At 41.3% G+C, this 19,214-nt stretch overlaps 1 protein-coding gene across 4 annotated transcripts in view; it reads left to right on the top strand.

Annotated features, from left to right (window-relative positions):
- The window catches only part of Mast4 (microtubule associated serine/threonine kinase family member 4), a 539,799-nt gene that overhangs the window by 322,194 nt on the left and 198,391 nt on the right, over positions 1-19,214 (top strand). Inside the window, exon 1 of one of the 4 annotated variants that reach the window (XM_013518434.1) lies at positions 16,918-18,003. The exons of the other annotated variants lie outside the window; for them this stretch is intronic. Within the exon in view, the coding sequence (XP_013373888.1) occupies positions 17,957-18,003 (47 nt within the window). The 5' untranslated portion in view covers positions 16,918-17,956. Of the gene's footprint in view, positions 1-16,917; positions 18,004-19,214 lie in introns of those variants that run through there. 4 annotated transcript variants of the gene reach the window in all.

Raw genomic sequence — 19,214 nt, 5'->3', positions numbered from 1 at the left:
GGTTTTTGGTTTTTCTCTGGTACCGGGCACCGAACTTACAACCTTGTGCTTGCCAGGCAGGCGCTTTGCTGCTGAGCTAAATCCCCAGCCCCTGATATCAGTTTTAAAGAAACTCTTTCAAGTTAGTGTTGTATTGGGGGGAATATTTTCTCATCCTGCTATTATAAGAGTGTGTAATACCTATGTTCTTCTAAATATCTCCAATGTATTTCATTGCTTTCTGCGGACATATGGGTGAAGCTACTTGTGTTTCTACAGTAATGTGTGTGTCTTCCCCCTGTGTCCAGAACGGCCTCTGTGATCAACAAACGACTTTGTCTAGTTCCTTCAAAGGTCACAGTCTCCTCCCCTTCGGTTGTAGTTTTGAGTGTTTTTAAAATAAAAATGTTCAAGGCTCTCTTTGAGTGATATTCTTGTGCTAGTAAGAATGGTTTTATCATGATAAAGAAATTAAGGCTTTGCTTAAAGCTTCAGTAGTAAATTTATAAATCGGTAGCTTTAAACAGAAATTCTAGAGTAGAGTAATAGATACTAGAACTTTCTGAATAAAACTTTGCAAGAGATAACATTTGTAACGTGCCTACCAGAATCTCTGGCACAGTAAACCTCAAGTCTCTGTTTCCCCTCCTTTATCTCTCCAGTATTTTCTGTTAATTCTGGCATCTCTTCCCTGAAGCCATGGAAATACATAGATTTATTGTCTTATTCTGTATTACTTTTCCTTTGTTATGTAACAGATCACCATAAACGTAATAGGTAAAACAATTCCCATTTATTATCTCAGTTGGACGGTCTAGAGAGGGCTCAGCGGGGTCCTCTTCCTGTCCTAGTTCTTAGCTGAATTCAGTTTCTTCTGAATAGCAGCTTCTCATAGCAACTTCTGTTCCCTTCAGGGCCAGCAGGAGAAGTGGTTCTCTGCTGCTTCAGCACTCTGTAGAAGACTTACTTGATCAGGGTGTCCAGGATAACCTTTTCTAAGTCCAGGGTGATCGCTTGGTGACCTCATTGTGGGAATGACAGCCCACCCTTTTCCCAGGTTTCCTAGTGCACAGGGCTGGGGGATGATGTACCAGGGTGTGGGTCATTGAGAATCTTCTTGGAATTCTGCCGAACGCATCTGGGGCTGTCACATTGAAATAAATGGACACCTGTTGTTTAGGATGTTGGATATGATGTTATGACTTCTGTTTTACAATTGAATAAAACTTAGGTGATATCACTGATTTAAAGGGCTGAAGAGAAAACCTTGGAGGCAAACATCTTCAACTGAGAGAGTTTTTTTTCATGAACAGTCGCAGGTTTCAAAGGAGTTCTTAAAAAACAATTTGCATTCAGATTGATTGGTTTGACCCCATGAACACATTTTCTGAGGGAAGCTATATTCTAAATGGTGGGCTCCCATTCCCCCAAATCCAACTTAACACATAGCCTCAGAAAAACTGCCTTACAGTAATGCAGAACCTCATGAGCCCTATCCCTGAGCCTTCTGGAGGTCACAGAAGCTGCATCCCTGCCTTGTTTGGGACAGCTCCTTGGGGATGGAAACTCAGGGTGCCCTGGGAGGGGCAGGGGCAAGAGCTGCCCCCTTCCCCCCGTCTCTGTGTCTCCTGGAGGTCCATGGAATGCTGGCAGCATCCACTCCTGCTTTGGTAGGAATAGCTTCCAGCATTCAGCACTGGAATCATATTTAGTTTATTCACGAGCTAGTTCCATTATATTGTAGGCAGAATCTTATTACCTGCATTATCTTTTATAGATAAGCAGTTACCAAGTGGTAGAACATTTTTAGGTGGTATCTGCTAAACTTGCATAAAGGTTATATGTTAAACAGTTAGACCAGCACTTGTATCCCTGAGTTCCTCTCTTTATGTTCTGTTACATATGTATGACGTGATGGCATAGAAGGCCTATGTCAAACCAAAGTGTTAGGTAAAATAGCCTTAATATAATACAGTCTGTATTTTTCTCTGCTTCCATCTTAAGTTCTGTCACATTCTCTCAGTCTTTAAAGTGTGCCTGAGAAAAGGGGGAACCCTGAGCAACGCTGTGGGAATCCCCACCGAAGGAGGACCCACTGTCAAATTGAAGTGGTTGAAGAGAAGCGTAGTGATGTTCCTGACTGGAATATAGGCAATCCTGTGTCTGAGGAAGGTCAGATACTGAACAGAGGAATGTGTGCTTTTATTTATCTTTAACACTTTTTTTGTTTGCTGTTGATTTTATACTTCGGTATTTTACTCTGTGACTTAGCTGAAACTCACCTCTTTGTGAGTCTTAGGAGTAAGGTATTGATGTTGTCTAAATTTAGACTTCTTCTTTTTTAATCCCAAATTTTACTTTCTTCTCATTCACTGCCTCAGGTAAAATAAATAAATAAATGAATTCTATTCCCTTTTGATCTTCATTTCAGGTTATTCAAAATGGATGGCTGACAGTCTTCAAAGGAACGATGCAGGCACTGGATGTTTTATTCAGGATATTGCCGCTCTGCCCTTTGTGCAGCTATTCAAATTGCTAGGGAAGGGCCTGAAAGGTTGGCGTGGATTTTGCCAACGGTAAATGACAAGTGGTAATGTGTATGGTGAATATTCCAGGTGTCGTGGAAATGTTGATTAAGGCCTGTCTCTTCTGCAAGTTTGTTTTCCCTGAACTCAAAATGGGAAGCAGAGAAAAATACAGACTATATTATATTAAGGCTATTTTACCTAATACTTTGGTTTGACATAGACCTTATATGCCATCACGTTATACATATGTAACAGAACATAAAGAGAGGAACTCAGGGATAAAAGTGCTGGTCTGACTGCTTAATACTAATAGTTCAGTCTAAAAGCTTTAGTCATGGAGATTCAGGTCTTACGTGTAGTGTGTGGAGTAAAAATAATTTAGAATGCAATTATGAGTTGAGAACGCATTAAAAAAAAGCACACAGTAACTTTTAAAACAGATAGTTTTTATTAATTCTGTACCTTTGGGACACATGGCATTCCTTTTTTATGTCCACCTCCTTTAGGAGGTCCACTCCTTTTTCATTGGCCGCAATGAAATCTTTTGAAGACCATTACCTTAGTACCCCCTAATGAAATGTAAATAAAATGAATGATTACAGCTTGATTATGGGTCCAGTATTTATGAGGCTCTTGGTAACTTGCTGCATAAATTTCAGCTTGTGAGTAAATTCTCTCAGGGCTAGTCAATGTGAGAGTATTTTATTTTTCTTTACAATTTTTTATGATGTACTAATTCTTTTTACCTCTGGATTCTTTATAGTTGTTTCTACCCTAGAAGAAGTAGCACCCTGGTAAATAAATATATTTTTTTCTGGATGACTTTTATGGTCCCTGTAGGGCTTGGGCCAGACCTGAGTTGCTGCCTGATGCTGACCTGTCAGAGGAACATTGAAATAAAGGAATACAGCTTTTCTTTCTTTCTTTTTTTTCCCCTAGGTCATATCCATTTCTCCCTAAAGGAAAATGTGTCAGCATTTCTCTCTCCTGTCTTTTCTTTTTTTTTATAAAGCATTTCAGATTTGTTAAGTCTGTACTTTGTTAGAAATCGCAATGTAATGGGTTAACAGTATCTCTGATTGCTTAGAGATTTCAAGTATTTTAAGTTTTCTCCTTTGTCATCTAGACAAAGGACGTTAGCCTGCCACTCACTCTACTCCTTAAACTACTTTTCCCTGCTGCCTCTTCTTTCTAGAATTGTTATGAGAGTGAAATATCCGTAGAATAGTCCCTTCTTTGGGGTAACCCTTGCCCAACCTACACAGCGTTTCCTGTGGCAGGACACAGAATAACCCTTGAAGCCTGTGCGTTATAACAAAGCCCGGTTGGGCAGCATGGCCTGGACTCCACGGGAAAAGGAAGTTGAATTTTAATTAGATTTGAGACGACAGGTACATTTCAGTTCTTAATGTTGAGCCTCAAGAATTCCATCTTTTAGACCCACAGTTGGAGATGTGAGGGGCGGATGGGAGTACAATTGGGTGAAGATACGTTAATGCTTATTCAATTATCTCTTGTGGCCTGGAGGCTTTTTAAAAATCTAATTTCCCTTCCCTGCAGAATACAAAGGAGAGTATCTACATGACAAGTTTCTCACATAAAGTGAACATGAGCCAAGTATCATGGGTCTTACTTCATGCCAAGTACCATGTTAGTGAAAAAGGGGAGTGGGTGACGAAGGAACCTGTGGACTTGTCAGACCTCAAGTTGAGTGTGCTGAGGGATTGAGGGCCCAATCTGGTGGAGCAGAGTAGGAAGGTGGGGATAAGAATCCAGGCTTTGTTCTGAACTGGATCACCTGTTATGGAAGCAAAGCCTGAGTTCTGCTGGAGCATGGCAGGGTATACGCACAGCCTTACTCCTGTGTAGAGGATGTGGGAAAGGATGTTTAAGCAGCATAGACTATTTTAAATGGTACTGACTGTAATCAGCGCTATGAAGGAAAAAAATTGGAGAATGTTGTAGGGAAGGGAAATCGTGGCCTCTAGAACAAGTCAAGGAAGACCTTTTTGAGAGTATTAAAGTTGAGGTAATTTAATTTGATGAAGTAGAGGAATGACTTTTTTTCTAAGATAAAATTTGCCATGTTTTATTTCATTATAGAGTCTCCAATTAGTTAAGATCATATATATATATATATACGATATATATATATATAATCTTCTGACAAAAAAACCTAAAAAGTTTGAAATACAATTAGATTAAAAATTACATACAGAATAAGATGTGTAAAGAAGAGCATAAGTATTAGGAACAGGCAACAAATGTCAGTAAAATGGTTGAAGATGGAGATAATAGGAGCTGAAAACACTACTAGAGAGTGAAGGTGATTATTGCTGAGAAAGAAGAGTGAGGTCCAGATTCAGGCTGAGATCGGTGAGCACTGAGCAAGCCCGTGTGAAAGGGAGTTGCTGGAAGTGAGTATGGCGCACTGTCAGGCCTCTAAAATGGTAGTTTATTTTAGAAGCGGAAATGTTATCCTTCAACAGTCCTGAAAAAAACATTCTACTTCAACAGTCTTGAAATCCATAAACATGATAAGATGCACTTGAACTTGCTTTCTCTTTCTGTCTCTGTCTCTGTGTCTCTCCCATCTTTCTTTCCCCTCCCTCCCTCCCTCTCTCCTTCCCTCCTGTATCTATCTGTCTCTTTCTTTCTCCTTCCTTCCTTCCTTGCTGGGGGCAGAGCAGGTATTTTAGCAGTGTTTTCAATATTAAGTGTATGACAGTGAAGTTAATGGATTGGAATGGATTTATACCTTATGTTTATGTAGTCTGATCTTTCTACCTCACCTTCTATACTTAGACAAGTTTCATTACTTGATCCTCTCTTAGGCTACATAAAGCAATCTCAGTAAATTATCTAAAGCACACTATTTTTTACATTTACTACATATTATTTTAAAAAATTATAAAGGATGTGGATGAGGACATGCATAAAAAGAGCTGTATAAACTCTTCCGCCTCTCTAAGTGCACCATTCCCCAGGAATCTCCACACCAAAGCAGGATTTTAAGGATTCTGCTGTCTTCCTAGCTGGGTGACCTTGGACAAGTGAATTAATACTTCTGCATCTCCATCTTCATTTGTGAAATGGGCATAATACTGTTAGTGGATTAAAGTATCTGAAATTGAGACATAAGTGCTAAATGTTAGGCCCTACCGCTTATACAATACTAGGAATTAACAAAGATAAAAATATTCTCACAAGGTTAGAAATAACATACAACTTAGCAAGACCCTATCTCAGAATAAACATTTAAAAAGCGCTGGGGACATAGCTGTGTGCGAAGGTCTTGGGTTCAATCCCCAGTTCATTTCCCCAAAGAAACGAAAAATGAGTTTGACGAAGATTTGAAATTATCACATTCAAATCAGTGTGTAGGTCTCTACACTGCTTGCTTGGTTGTCGGAAATAGACAGAACTAGCTCTTTTCTCTCTGCTGTTGAAAAAGGCCTGAAGCCCAACGAGATATGGCAACCGCAATATTAAGGTTTTCTTTTTTTTATTTTACCTGTTTTTTAAAGCAAATAACTTTGGGCCAACTTGTCTATCATTCCTTGCCTATCTCTGTCCCTCTCTTTCTTCTTGCAGAATATACCCAATAAAACCTTTGAGATAAAATTCTATTTTTCCAGCAATTTTATGATAAAACTGGGAAATACTGATCGTTATTGTTTCCAGTATTTGGCCCATAGTAAATGATCAATGAATGTTCCCTGAAGGAATGATGCTTACCCAATATAAAATACAAAAAAATGACAGTTTTCTCCCCAGGATTCTACTACTCTCTAATCATCAAAGAAATACATAAGGATAGGTCATTTTTTCCAGTTCATCTTCTCATTTCAGACAGGCTTTCAGTTCATCCTCCCATTCTATAACTAAAGAGGTGAGCTTGATTTGGTGTTATGCAAGATATCGTGGGGCAAGAAGTTTCAGAAAGGTGAACTTTTTTGAAAGAGCGTAGCTCTTCATTGATGATACAAACATTTGTGTCCCTTCTTACACATTGTCTTGCCCCAGTTCAAAGTTGAGGATCCACAGACGTTATCGAGAAAGTTTCCCTAAGCATTGGACTGTGGCACATGGCTTTTCCTTCTCACTCCTAACCTCCTACACAGCTGACTCATACATGGAGTGTTCAGAGCTACCCATGGAGGACACAGTCTTCTGTGCATGACAGTAAGGGGGTACAGATGACACTCCCCTTCAACAGTCCACCCAAGTCCTGCCATGGAGCAGTCTTGCACTTATTATTGGTAAAAGTCTCACCGAGCATCAGCCATGAAAAATGCTTTCCTTGAATAGTTCACAACTTGATAATTTGAAAATGTGAAAATGGCTTATACGCTGAGTGTTGTGATGCATGCCCATAATTCCAGCACTTGGGGGGCTGAGGCAGAGCATAGATGTGAGTTGGAGGCCAGCCTGGGTTACGTAGTAAGTTCAGGGCCAGGCTAGACTACATAGCGAGACCAATGTCTCCACCCCTTCCGTAGGTTATATTGGATTCGGCCACATGTAGCAAATCGCACAAAGGATGGAAAATACATTCCATAGCCCAGGGCTCTGTCAGAGCAAGAGGAACCATGGTGTTGCTGAGTATGGAAGTAGAGGAGCTTGTAATCTCTAGAGTCAGTGAGGCAGAAACGTTTAGAGCTTTCTGCGGTAACAGACAGCCCAGGGTGGCACACCTGTCGCACCAGTGCTCTAGCGGGTGCTCAGTAGTTTGTGAAGCCTTTTCAGAAGCCCTGTGTCATTCTCTTTGAGATATTTCTGTTTGCCATTGTTAACATTCAGAGTTCCTCTGTATGTACCGTACGTACAGTGGTACCTTGCTTCACAAACTTAATTCTTTCCATGATTCTGGTTACAGAATTGGTTCCACAATTCTGGTGGCAACTGGACTACAAGAAACCAAAACTGTGAAATGAACTCTGTGACTAGAGGTACCACTGCACTTCTAGCTAACTTTCTGGCTTATATATGTGATATATGTCTGGCTTTATGCAATGTTTAAAAATGCTATTAAGAATAAATTTGGATGTACATTTAATAGGTAGGAGGCATTGCTATTGGGATTACTTTGTCAAACTCATTTTCCATACTATACTCTGGTAAAGCAGAAAAAATGCAATTGTCGAAGCCATAAAATCTAATTAAAATCCTAGCTGAATTGCTACCTGTATGACATAGAATAAGGAATTAATCATTTTGGTCCCAGATAACTCATGAAATTATCTCATTTATGTTAGTATCCTATGTTTTCTGTATATTTAGGTTCTGTATTTTCCATGGATTTGTCTTTTTATTCTAGCTTCCCTAGTACTGATTTAATTTACTTTTCTATTTGGTTTCATTTGTTGGTTTAACAAGTAGTTGTTGAGTAGTGTCTATGTGTGTTCTTATAGATTGCTTCAAATTCTGGGTAAAATGATACTGTATATAAATAACTCTCTAAAGTGAGTAGGTTTGAGGAGTATCTGAAAGCTATAAAACCTCTGAAGTAAATTCTTTGATTTTATGAGAGATGTAGCTTGACACTGGAATCCTCAAATTCAGAAGCTTGGGGGATTTTTTACAAACTGGCCACATCCACATTACCAGCACCTAGCGCCCGGGAGTAAGATGTTATGTGTGCATTAGATGCCCCTGTAGTACTTCCTGTTACCTCTCTCCCAGGAGCCCTGCCCCCTCCTCTGCTTTCACCACAGCTCTGACTTAGGTTGGTTTGGTTTGAATTTGAATGGAGTCACAGGGCAGGTGGCACCTTCGCTTTTAACTTTGTGGTAAAATATACATAGCATAAAATTTCCATCTTAGTCATTTTTTAGCTTTTGTATATTATAAACTAAAAATAGATTTACTGAATAAATGTCTTCATTTATTCTCTGGCCTATATATGTGTCAGTTATGTTTTGCTTCTTAACAGAATCACTCCAATGTATTATGGGTCCAATCAACAGCAATCCATTCTTTACAAATTTATTTATTTTGCCATATTTGTTTATGTTTCTGTGACATTAATTACATTCACTTTGTAGTACAACCATCATCACTATCCTGCTCCAGAATTTTTCATCCTCCCCCATTGAGACTCTCTACCATAAAACACTACCTTCTTACTCCTTCCCCCAGCCTGTGACAATGGTCTTTCATTTTATTTTCTGTCTCTGAATCTGACAACTCTAGATACTTCAGAAAAGTGGAATCATGTGGTATTTTTTTTCCTTTTAGCATAATCTCCTCATGATTCATCTGTGGGTAGCATATATCAGAATTTCCTTCCCTTGTAAGCCTGAATAACGTTCCATTCTTCGGAGGATATCACATTTGTTAATCTGCTTACTCACTGACGGATGCCTCCTTTGCCTCTGCCCTTAGCTATTGTGAATAACGCTGCTGGGAACATGGGTGAACATGTATCTGTCCAAGTCTCTGCTTCCATTTCTTGTGGATATAAGACCAGCAGTGGATTTGCTGGATCATAAGGTTATTCTGTGCTGAAGTTTTTGAGGACTCACCATGCCCTTTCCATGGTGGCTACACAGTATCCCATCCCCGTGGGTATTTGCCCTTTCTTCTGCTTTCATTGTCAGTGGGCCTTGTCCACATCCCTGCACGTAGTCATGGGTCACGCAGTCTCACTGCGCTGTGGCAGTGTGTTATAAGAATGTGCCATGTTGCACTGGCTACTTTATTGCTGGTAGGCATTGAATAATTTCTGCTTGGAGGCTATTGCAAAGTGCTGCTTTCATAGGACATTTCAAAATTAGTCCTTAAGGTTTTTTGTCTTTGTTTTTTTTTTCCAATTAGGGGAAGGAAATTATTAACTTGAAGATGTTATTTGTATAACTCACAGAACTGTCTGATTGTATCACTTGCCTGCCTTAGTGTCATAGGTGACAGTGTACCCCACCCACATAGGCCTAGGAGAGGGAACTCATTGGATCATATAATTGGAAAGTTGAAGCATCCAGTTTCAGATGGTTTGATACACTATTCAGACAATTTAATTTACGCCCCCTCTACTTTTGTCTGTTTTGGTTCTTCCCTTTTAGTTATTCTAGGTACCAGTTATGGTCAACCAGAGATATGTAACCTCTCAGCTTCAAATAGGAAAAGATCTCTTTAGTCAAGATCTTACCTCTGCCCTGGGCATGTGGCGCATGCCTGTAATCTCAGTATGTGGGAGTCTGAGGCAGGAGGATCACTGTATGTTCAAGGCCAGCCTGGACTATAGTGAGTTCAAGGCCAGCCTCAACTGCATAGTGAGGCCTTGTCTCAAAAAAACAAAATCTTGCCTCTTGCCTAATTTGAGTCTGCAAGTCCCTAAACCAATCACTGTGACTGGGGAGTGGATTATGCTACTTGAATTAGCCAGAACCTTGTGTATGGTGTAAGTGTTCCCCAAAGCCAGGCACCTGGAGGAGCCGAGAGGGGCTCCCCAAAGCCAGACTGTAGTACAGTTGTTACAAGAATGGAGAGAAGTCACCGTGCCTCTGTGTTCAGGGAATACATGGTGAGGACTGAGGTCAGTATAATCCATGGTCGCTAATGCTGTTGGTCTTTAGCTGGTAAGAAAAAAAAAACAAAAACACTCTTTAATTGCAGGGCCGTTGAGCAGTATACAGTTTCACTGCAAAGTAAAAAGTGAAACCAAGAAGTAGCCTTATACCAGTTAGGAACCTGGGGTAGAAGGTAGCCTGGGTGCTCACGATTCGGAAGTATCATGATCCGCTGCACCTGGCATCACGTCCTGGAGACTGTATGCCGGGAAAAGGAATGGGGGTGTGCCTAATCTGACCTTCATTTTCAAGTACTGCTCTGCACACTTCTTTATATTTTATTTGCTTGTTTTTCTATTTTCTTTCTGTTTATAAAGCTTTTGATTCACGTTGATCATGAGAAAAATGTTGTTGCAAGGGGAAAAAAATATCACCAAATCTTAAGGAGAGATGAGAACAGTTCACTTCTTGCCCATTTTAAAAATGTTACTGTGACTAGCTGAATATGGTAGATAAAAAGCCAAGGGAAAGGAGATGATGTTTCAATAAAGTGAATACGCTGGCATTCGGAGATACAGTGAGGAATTACTGGTATCTCTGGCAGCTAATCTTCTTTCTTTTTCACATTAATTTTTATTCTTATCAAAATACAATGCACATATAGCATTTTAAAATTCAATAATGCTGCCAGGCTTATGAAATACTGTGCAGTCCTGCCCCCACCCCTGCTTCCCTTGGAGGTCTTTATTAATGTTCTTCACATCTCAACACGTTTAGGTTCCTCTTTCTTATTTCCTATTTCGTACTTTATATATTGGTTTCCTTTTGGTACATGATGACTTCATTCTTAGACTTCTCTATCTCATACCACCTTATTTTTCCATTCTTTGTGATTTAAAATAGTGATAGCATTATCATAGTATTTTTTTTTTGTTCAATCAGTATTCAGGGTTTATATTATTCCAGTTATGTATGTCTTGGTTTTTTATTTCTTCTGTAACAACTACCATAAAGGTAGTGTCTTAAAATAGCATAATTTCTATATCACAATTCTGGGGATGAGAAGGCAGAAGTGGGTCTTAAGGGGTGAGCATTAAAGGTTATCTCCTCTCGGGAGGCGCTGGGGGAGACTGTGGTGCTGTTTTAGAGCTTCTAGATGCTGTCCTTTATCTTTGGTCCTGGCCACATCATCCCAACATCTGCCTCTGCTACATCTGCCTCTGACTCTCTTCCCCTTCTTCTTCTCCTTTATGACTCTTCTGATTACACTGAGTCCTCTTGAGGAATGTAGGACCTCATCACACTAATCTGATCAGCAAAGTCCCATTGGCCATGGAAAATAATATAGTCATAGATTCTGGGGATTGCAACATCTTTGGAGGGGTCATTGTTCTGCTGCTTATTGTGTATGTGTGTGTGTGTATTCCTTTTTCCTACTGATCATATTTGCTTTTATGACTTTGTGTTTTTCCTAGAGTTAATAACTGTAGTGGTTTTCTCTTCCTAGTAGCTATCATGAATCCTTTCCATATTCTCTGCTAGAGCAATGAAGCCCTTCTTTGTATTTTGCATGCTGTCAAACATAACAGGTAACCTGTCAGTGTGTGTCCCTGAAGTCTCCTTATGAGCCCTCCACTTTCTGGTCCAGGATGAACTGCGAGCTCTCCTGGCTGTGGGTTGGCAGCAGATTTCTTGGGATTCCCCATCCCTGTCATTTACACCAGCCCGGTGACTCCCTTTGCCTTGCTGGGTGTGCTGCCCTCTCCTGAGTGTCACGTACTTCTAATTGGTGGATTTCAGTGTTCAGGTGGAAGTGTCCTCCGGTAGTTTCCTGAGAAGAGACTTACCAGTGACATGTTTGACACCTTAGATATCTGAAAATACCTTGAGCAAACTCTGCAGATGGCAGCAAAAAGCAAAACCTGTGACTACTGAGAAAAGGTTTCATGTTGCTTGGAGAAGTAAGAGGAACAGGAGAAGGTAGGAAGGATGGGGGTGGAGAGAAGATCCTTCTGTCATGATCTGTCGTCCTCCTACTCCTCCCGGACAGAGTTGTGTCTTTGTCATTGTGTTTTGCTAATGCCTCGCTCATGGGAAGCATTTAATATGTGTCCTGGGTGGATGAACACATACAGACAGCCTGGTGTTCCCTGCCCTGTGAAGAGACAGCACCTGATTCCCCGGAACTTTGATTGCACCCCTTTTCCCCTTTCCCCCACGATGCAGTCCTTAACACTCAAGCTTGTGTCCAGTTCATCTCTGCACCTCCCCATTGCACTATGCATTGTTTACACGCTCAGTGAATATTTGCCAGTGACTGTCCATTGCACACATGCTTCTTGACATCTGTCATGTGAGCCAGCGAGGGCCCAGTGTCAGAACCTTGCAGTTGCTGCCCCTCTCGACAGCACCCTTTTCCTGACTGCATGAGCTGCACCTTCCACCTGCCAGGACCCTTGCACATGATTGAGTCCTGCAGGCCCTGCTTTCTGACTCTCGTCCTGTGATGGTGCTACCTGTTGGCAGAAGTGTGTGCTTATTTGTGTGCTTATTTATAATTCCCCAACTACGGGACTCATAGATGTGTCTTTTGGTCTTATCAGGACCTGAAGGAAGCATGGAAAGCTCAATAGAAGTTTACTCAATAATGAAACCACCTGCTGAGAGAATAACAACGCTAATGTCACATTTGTGTCACTCTTACTGGATTATGCAAGTGGAAAAGAAGAGAACACACGTATCCACCTTCCCTGAAAGTTTCTAGCCATGCTCCCCTTTGAGGAATATATAGATAATTGAATATTCAAGCAAAATGAGTGTTGCTTTCACTCTTGGCTTCCTGTTTGTATATTTCCATAGAAGCCCAAATATAGGGAGGGCAAGAGAAATACTGGGTTGGGAGAGATGTCTCTTAGATTTCATCTGAGAGGTGAAATCCCTCAGGTTCAAATCCCACCTGCTCCGGTGCCTCAGGCATAAGGACCTGATGTCACTCTGGAGACAGCCTGTCTAACTCCGGCCTCAGAGCAGCTATGGAGCCTATTTTGCACGTACTTGGGGTCATCTTGCTTTGCAGAATTTCGTATCTAGGTTTCTGTTCGTGCATGACATGGAGACCTTGGTAATTAGGTTTCTGTGACTTGAAGAGGCTTCTGGGGCTGTAGCTATAAAAAGCCATTCCCCCTGAAAACAGGACAAAAGTCTGCACCTACACTGGTCCTATTCTTTCTCTAATCTGAGTGAAAGAATGAAACTGCTTTAAAATGTTTAAAACTGGCCATTGTTGCTCAGTGCCCTGTAGAAATCGACCCTTGTCTCTGGAGCAGGGTTTTGGGGGCTGCTCTGGGATGGGGGTATCTCTTGTACTGAAGGATGAATAGCAGTGCACTGGGCTCTACCTACTAGATGCCAGTGGCATCAGTCCCTCTGCCCCGCCACAGGTGGGAAGCCGAAAATCTCTCCAGATATTGCACAACCTGGATTGGGAGCACAGGCAATACATGGAGAGAGCCAGCCTTCAGCCTTGGCTCTTGGTCAGCATCAATACGGCAGTAGGTGCACCTTTCCTACAAGAAAAGGAGGCTCCTTAACTTTAGCCTTGGGGTGTGTGTGTGTGTGTGTGTGTGTGTGTGTTCTTCGTTATCCTGGATAATGTCAGTCAATGACCTCTCTACCTGTGCTCACCAAACACACATCATACTCTTCTAGTGTGACCTTAGGCTCCTCCTCTGTGAGCATGTGCTTTTGTGGAGCCTACACTCTTCTAGGGAAGACAGGTAATGAATAAATGTAAAATAGGTCAGGCAATGAAAAGTGCTAAGGAGAAACCACATCAAGGTGGAGAGAAAGAAACACTGAGTTTGGAAGTCTTACATTTCCAGATAGCGTGATCAGGAAAGTTGTAAAGGGAGTTCGAGAACAGGATCCTTGGACAACTCAGCAGAGATGAGCTCCGAGAAATGGGAGCATGTGTTTGTCAGCTTTCTCTCTCTGTGACAAAGCATCTGAGGAACTCAGCAGAAGAAAGGTTTGTTCAGTTTCATGGTTTCAAAGATTTCACTGCATGGCCAGCTGAGTTTATTGTTTCTGAGCCTTGCTGAGGCAGAGCATCATGGAGGGGGCACTCGTTAGAGCAATAGTGTTCACTACTTGGAAGCGGGGGAACAGAGAGAGAAAGAGAAGGGGCCAGGATCCTAATATCCCATTTAAGGGCATGTGCCCAGTGGCCTAACTTTCTTCCACTAAGCCCCAGCTCATAGGGTTTCTACCATGTTCCAGTAGCCCTTCTGTGGGTTGACAAGCCTTTAGCACATGAGCCTTGGGAAGTATTTAAGGACCAAACCAGAACAGAACAGTAAGTGCAAAGGTCCTGAGGCAGGATTGTGTTTGGCACATGGGAAGGAAATGAGGGATCTGGAGGGAGAGAGACATTCGGGGTGAATTTGAAGCTTTGGGAGCTTGGTGAGACTGTTTAATTTTTGTTAGACAAAATTTCAGACATATTCTAAAGTGGAATAGTACAGTGAATCCTTATCTGCTCATCAGCGAGGCTTAATAAATAGTAACTCTCAGTCAGTTTTATTTTATAAATCTTAACTTTTCTTCCCCAGATTTTTAAGCAAAACTTACACATTATTTCATCTTTGAATATTTTTGTATGCATTTCCAAAAGATACAGGTGTTCATTATTTAATATTATAAGAGTTAATGAATTTCATCAGATATCCATACACATATAATTAATATCTCTTTTAAGGTGCAAAGTAAGAGTATGTATGACATCCACTTTATATTGATTATTTTTTTAACTCTCTGATTGTTTATTTATACTTTATTTGATATCATGACCCACAGAAAGTTCCTGTGGGTTAGTTAATTTTTCTCTATCTTAAGTCTACTGTCCTTTAATTTTCTTTTTCTTTTTTTTTTTTTTCTGGTACCGGGAATCAAACTCACGACCTTACACTTGCCAGGAAGGCACTTGTGCCACTGAGCTATATCCAGGGCCTACTGTTGTTTAATTTTTAGGTGTTTTCTTCCATCTCTTTTTTTTTCCTCCACTGAAAATTTTTAGAAAACCATTCATCTGTTCTGACTTTCATGTCTAACTTTTGCCATTCACATTTCTGTGATGCTCTTTTATGTATTCTTGGGTCTTGCACTTTCTATAAACTGGTATTTTGATGTAAAGCCATGGTTATATCCAGGGATGTGTGACATCTTGGAAAGACTAACTCATGTGTCACCTTGTGAGACACAATGTCCAGTGCCCATTTCTTTGTGGTGTCAGCAGTCATGGATGATTATGGCCTAGACCTGCTGGTGTAGTAGGGTGTGAAAAGTGGTGAAATGCTCTAGCTATCATCCTTTCTATTTACCACTTGGAATAGTCCTATAAGGAACATCTTGTCTCCATGTAGGAGATGGAGTTCCTTGTGGTAAATGCTTGATTCTTTTTTTTTTTTTCTGGTTTTTCTCTGGTACCGGGAACCGAACTCACAACCTTGCGCTTGCCAGGAAGGCGCTTTTGCCGCTGAGCTAAATCCCCAGCCCCTAATGCTTGATTCTTTATCAATTTTCTAATGAGATAGTTCTCTGATCTCCCCCAAATATGACCATCGCTGGCTTCCTTGCTTCTGTTCTTGAACTCAGGATTTCAGACATCTGATATGTTTTAGTACATTGTTATCAATCTTATTGATACTCAGTTATCCAATTTTGGGCCAAGTGTGCTAAGTTTTTGGTTCATACTATGAGCAAGAGGGAAGTGGTTGGAAGGTTTTGACCAAAAGGATGGCATATTCCAGGATGAGATCACTCGGAAATTTATGTGGCCCACAAAGTGAAGAGTGTCCTTCAGAGGAAGCAGGGAGATCAGTTAGGAAGAAATTAATCTAGCTGAGACACAGTGTGTGTATCTGGGTCAGAGGCTTGGGGCTGGGATGGTGAATTTGCTTTTGCGTATGTTAAATTAGGGGCCTTAAAAGGAAGCCCAAGTGAAAATGTCCCCTGGTCCATTGGCAGTGTGGCACTGCAGTTTCCATCCTGAAGGTCTGTGCTCAGCAGCCTACTGAAGTATATTCTACTGTGTTTCTTAGATGGAGGTCACCCTCGAGAGATTAAGAATTTGAGATTGTAGCTTTATTTTTGGTGTAATAGCTGATGTAGTTTTTGTTTGTGTGTGTGTTTATCATAACCTGACTTCTAACACTCTTGCTTTCAAATCTTCCCTGCCTTTCTAAGTTGACCCCTCATACTTTGAGTTCCATAGTATCTTTATTCTGTCATCTTATTGTGCTTTTCAATACTGAAGTACAATTCTTTTACATCTCTGTCTGCCTCCCTCTGAAGGCAATGGCTAGCTGGTGACAATATTTCTAGTAGGTCATTGCCTCTGAAAGTCAGAAGGGTTGGTTCGTTCTTTGAGCCCATACACAAGGAACGGTTGGTAACTGGTGAGCCTTAACAGCTATCGTACAGCAAGTCGGCAGGTAAGCAAAGGCTTCTGGGAATTCACATAAACCTGTACTGTCCAATGGACCCCTTTTAGAGTTAGCAGCGGCTCTGTAGAAGGGCGCAGAACAGAGGGAGATTATGAAAAAGAGAAAAATAGGGTGGAAGCAGCCAGAGCCAAGTGCAGGCTTGGAAAAGTGAGAAGGCGGCTGGTTTTCAGCTTCCCTGTCCTTTGCATAGCCCCTTTGCGCTAGGTATCCCTGCCCACCAAGGTTCCGGGGCTGGGAGCTAACACACCAGGATCTAATCCTGGCTCTGTCATTAACTGTGTGTCCTCCCTCTATTTGTGAAAAAATACAGTTTGACTTCAATACCTTTGAATTGTAAATATGTAAACATTACCTTTTCACCCGTTGGGGCTGTGTGTGTGTGTGTGTCCTTGTAGTGCTTGAAGTTAGGATTCGTAATAAAATTCTAATTTGTTCTAGCGTTTCTTCTTGACAAACCAGAAGCTGCCAAATTTTGAAATATTTTAAAATGCATCAGAGGAAGTGAGTCAGATACGTTCTTCATACACGACAATGGAAGTACTCTGCGTTCCAAGTTATGAATACTGTGGAAAACTGTGTCCTTGAATAAATACGGGCTGAAACTTTCAGGCTTTCAGAATATATGCTGCCTCTTTCCTCCCTCGTTCCTGTTAGATAGCTTTTATAAAGTAGGGAGCGCCGAGATGATCTTAAAAATCAGCTGTTCGAAAACAAAAATACAAGCTCCTGTGTCTTGTGTTTCTAGTTGGTATTTTCCCATCCCAGGGTTTTCGCCTGCTCAACAGATCTATGTCTCCGAACAAAGTTCAACTTCCCCCAAATTTACATAGTTAGTTTAGTCCCCTTTCTGATGATTGCCATATATAGAAAAAAAATCTAATTATTTTCACTTGGCAGCCATTCCTCATCTCCTGTGGAACACGAGTGATTTTGTTAACTCCAAGGGGGGAAATAAGCGCAGCTCCTTGGAGTGGCCAAATTCTGCTGCTTAGTCTCGCAGGAGGGTGGGGGAGAGTTGATCGTTTCGGAGATAAACTCTTTTAAGTATGATACTTTTGCTTTGTTTCGCCCCCTGCCCCCGCCCCTGAAAAGGACTCACCATTTCACCGAGGTGAAAAGTGGGTCTGTGAGTAGAGCGACTTTCCTAAAAAAAAAAGAGAAAAAATTGAGAAACCAATTACTTGATATGCAGAGCTGCAAGCCTCGTTCCCTTCACGAAATCAGTGCAGTGTGCATTGCCGTTAACCTGAGGAGAGCTGCTGACTCTTGATTACGCTAGAGGTGGAAGGACCCAAACTTGCAGTATCCCCCTCCCCCTCGAGAGGTTGGTAGTCCAGTCCTTCAGAGAGGTTCCTTTTGGCTCTCTGTCATCACCGGGACGCTGGCAGGGGACGTGTGTCATGGTTACAATAGAGTGTGCTAACACATAACAACCATGAAAGCCCAGCGGGAAAGGCTACAGATTCCGGGGCTGACCTTGGAGTAAGTATTGTCTGTCTTTAATATTTTAATGCTTTCTGCATGGCACTCGTTTTCCTGCGACCAATAGCTCTTTAGCATTTGTTTGTACTGGCAGCCTCAGAGCGCTGCAGTGTGAGGTGGCGAAACATGTCTTAAATGCATGGCATTTGGTTTCAGCTGATGTGGAAACCCGGACCCAGCATTTTACGCTGCAGGCGGAGGAAACGCACTGCTGCATATTTAAAGTTACTAGACCTCAGTTCTGGAAACATCTTAACAGCTCATTGTGAAAGAATGTATCAGTAGGCCATGGTGTATCTGTCTTTTTCTCCTTCTCTCTGTTTGTTTATCCTTATGCTGCCTGCTTCTAAAGAAAGGCCTCTGTCTGCATTGAATAATAGAAAACATTACAATGGATGAGAGTGCAGGAGAAGGGTTATTTGTGACAGTCATTAGATGTGATCCATGTTTTATCAGTGCAACAGAATATTAATGAACTGGGGTCTATTTAGAATCCTCTCTGCAGTCTCCAGCCACGGCATGCAACGTGTTTATTACCTAGTTGAGCTCTATATCTGCTTAGCTGGTGTTTTTTTTAACCCATTAACTCATCTCACTGCCTTCTGGTGTGATGTAGCTCCGTGAAAATGTCCATAGCTAATTTGTGGCACAGAAGTTAGACATCTGTGAGGCGGGAAGTGTCAGCAAATTTTTATTTTAAATCTGTTAGTCAAAGATGCAGAAGCTGTGAGTTGGTCTGCGCTGGCACTGCAGATAATAAACAGTAAAACAGAAATCTGTTAGAAAAATAGAAATACCCCTTTTTCTCACTGACAGCACAGTTAAGAAATTGTATTTTCGTGAAATCTTTATACTGTTGTCCCCCCAAATCTCATGATGTGCTATCTCCAGGAAGAGGCTGCGGGAGAATTGTGCCCAGTTCTGACATGAATTCTTCCTCTCGAATTCTCTAGCTACGTCATAGAAGAGAAACTGTTGCCTCGATTAATAAAATAACAAATGTATGATGTTCTAAAGTGAGTACTTTTTAAAATCAGCCCTTGCTCTAAAATTGTGCACTGATTTTATACAAATGAGGAACTCCCTTATAAAAAGTTAGAGGGCTCTTCCGAGCTTCTTGCTAGATGCGCCACTTGTCAGAGATACAGACAGTATTTATCCACTGCTCTAATTACTGTTCCCATTTCCACCCAACCCTGCCACTCCACCTC

Source organism: Chinchilla lanigera, unplaced genomic scaffold, assembly GCF_000276665.1.
Source record: "Chinchilla lanigera isolate Chin_1 unplaced genomic scaffold, ChiLan1.0 scaffold00045, whole genome shotgun sequence".
NCBI classification, from domain to species: domain Eukaryota; kingdom Metazoa; phylum Chordata; class Mammalia; order Rodentia; family Chinchillidae; genus Chinchilla; species Chinchilla lanigera.
Note: the sequence above shows the minus strand (reverse complement) of the source record. Positions and strands in the feature narration are given on the sequence as shown.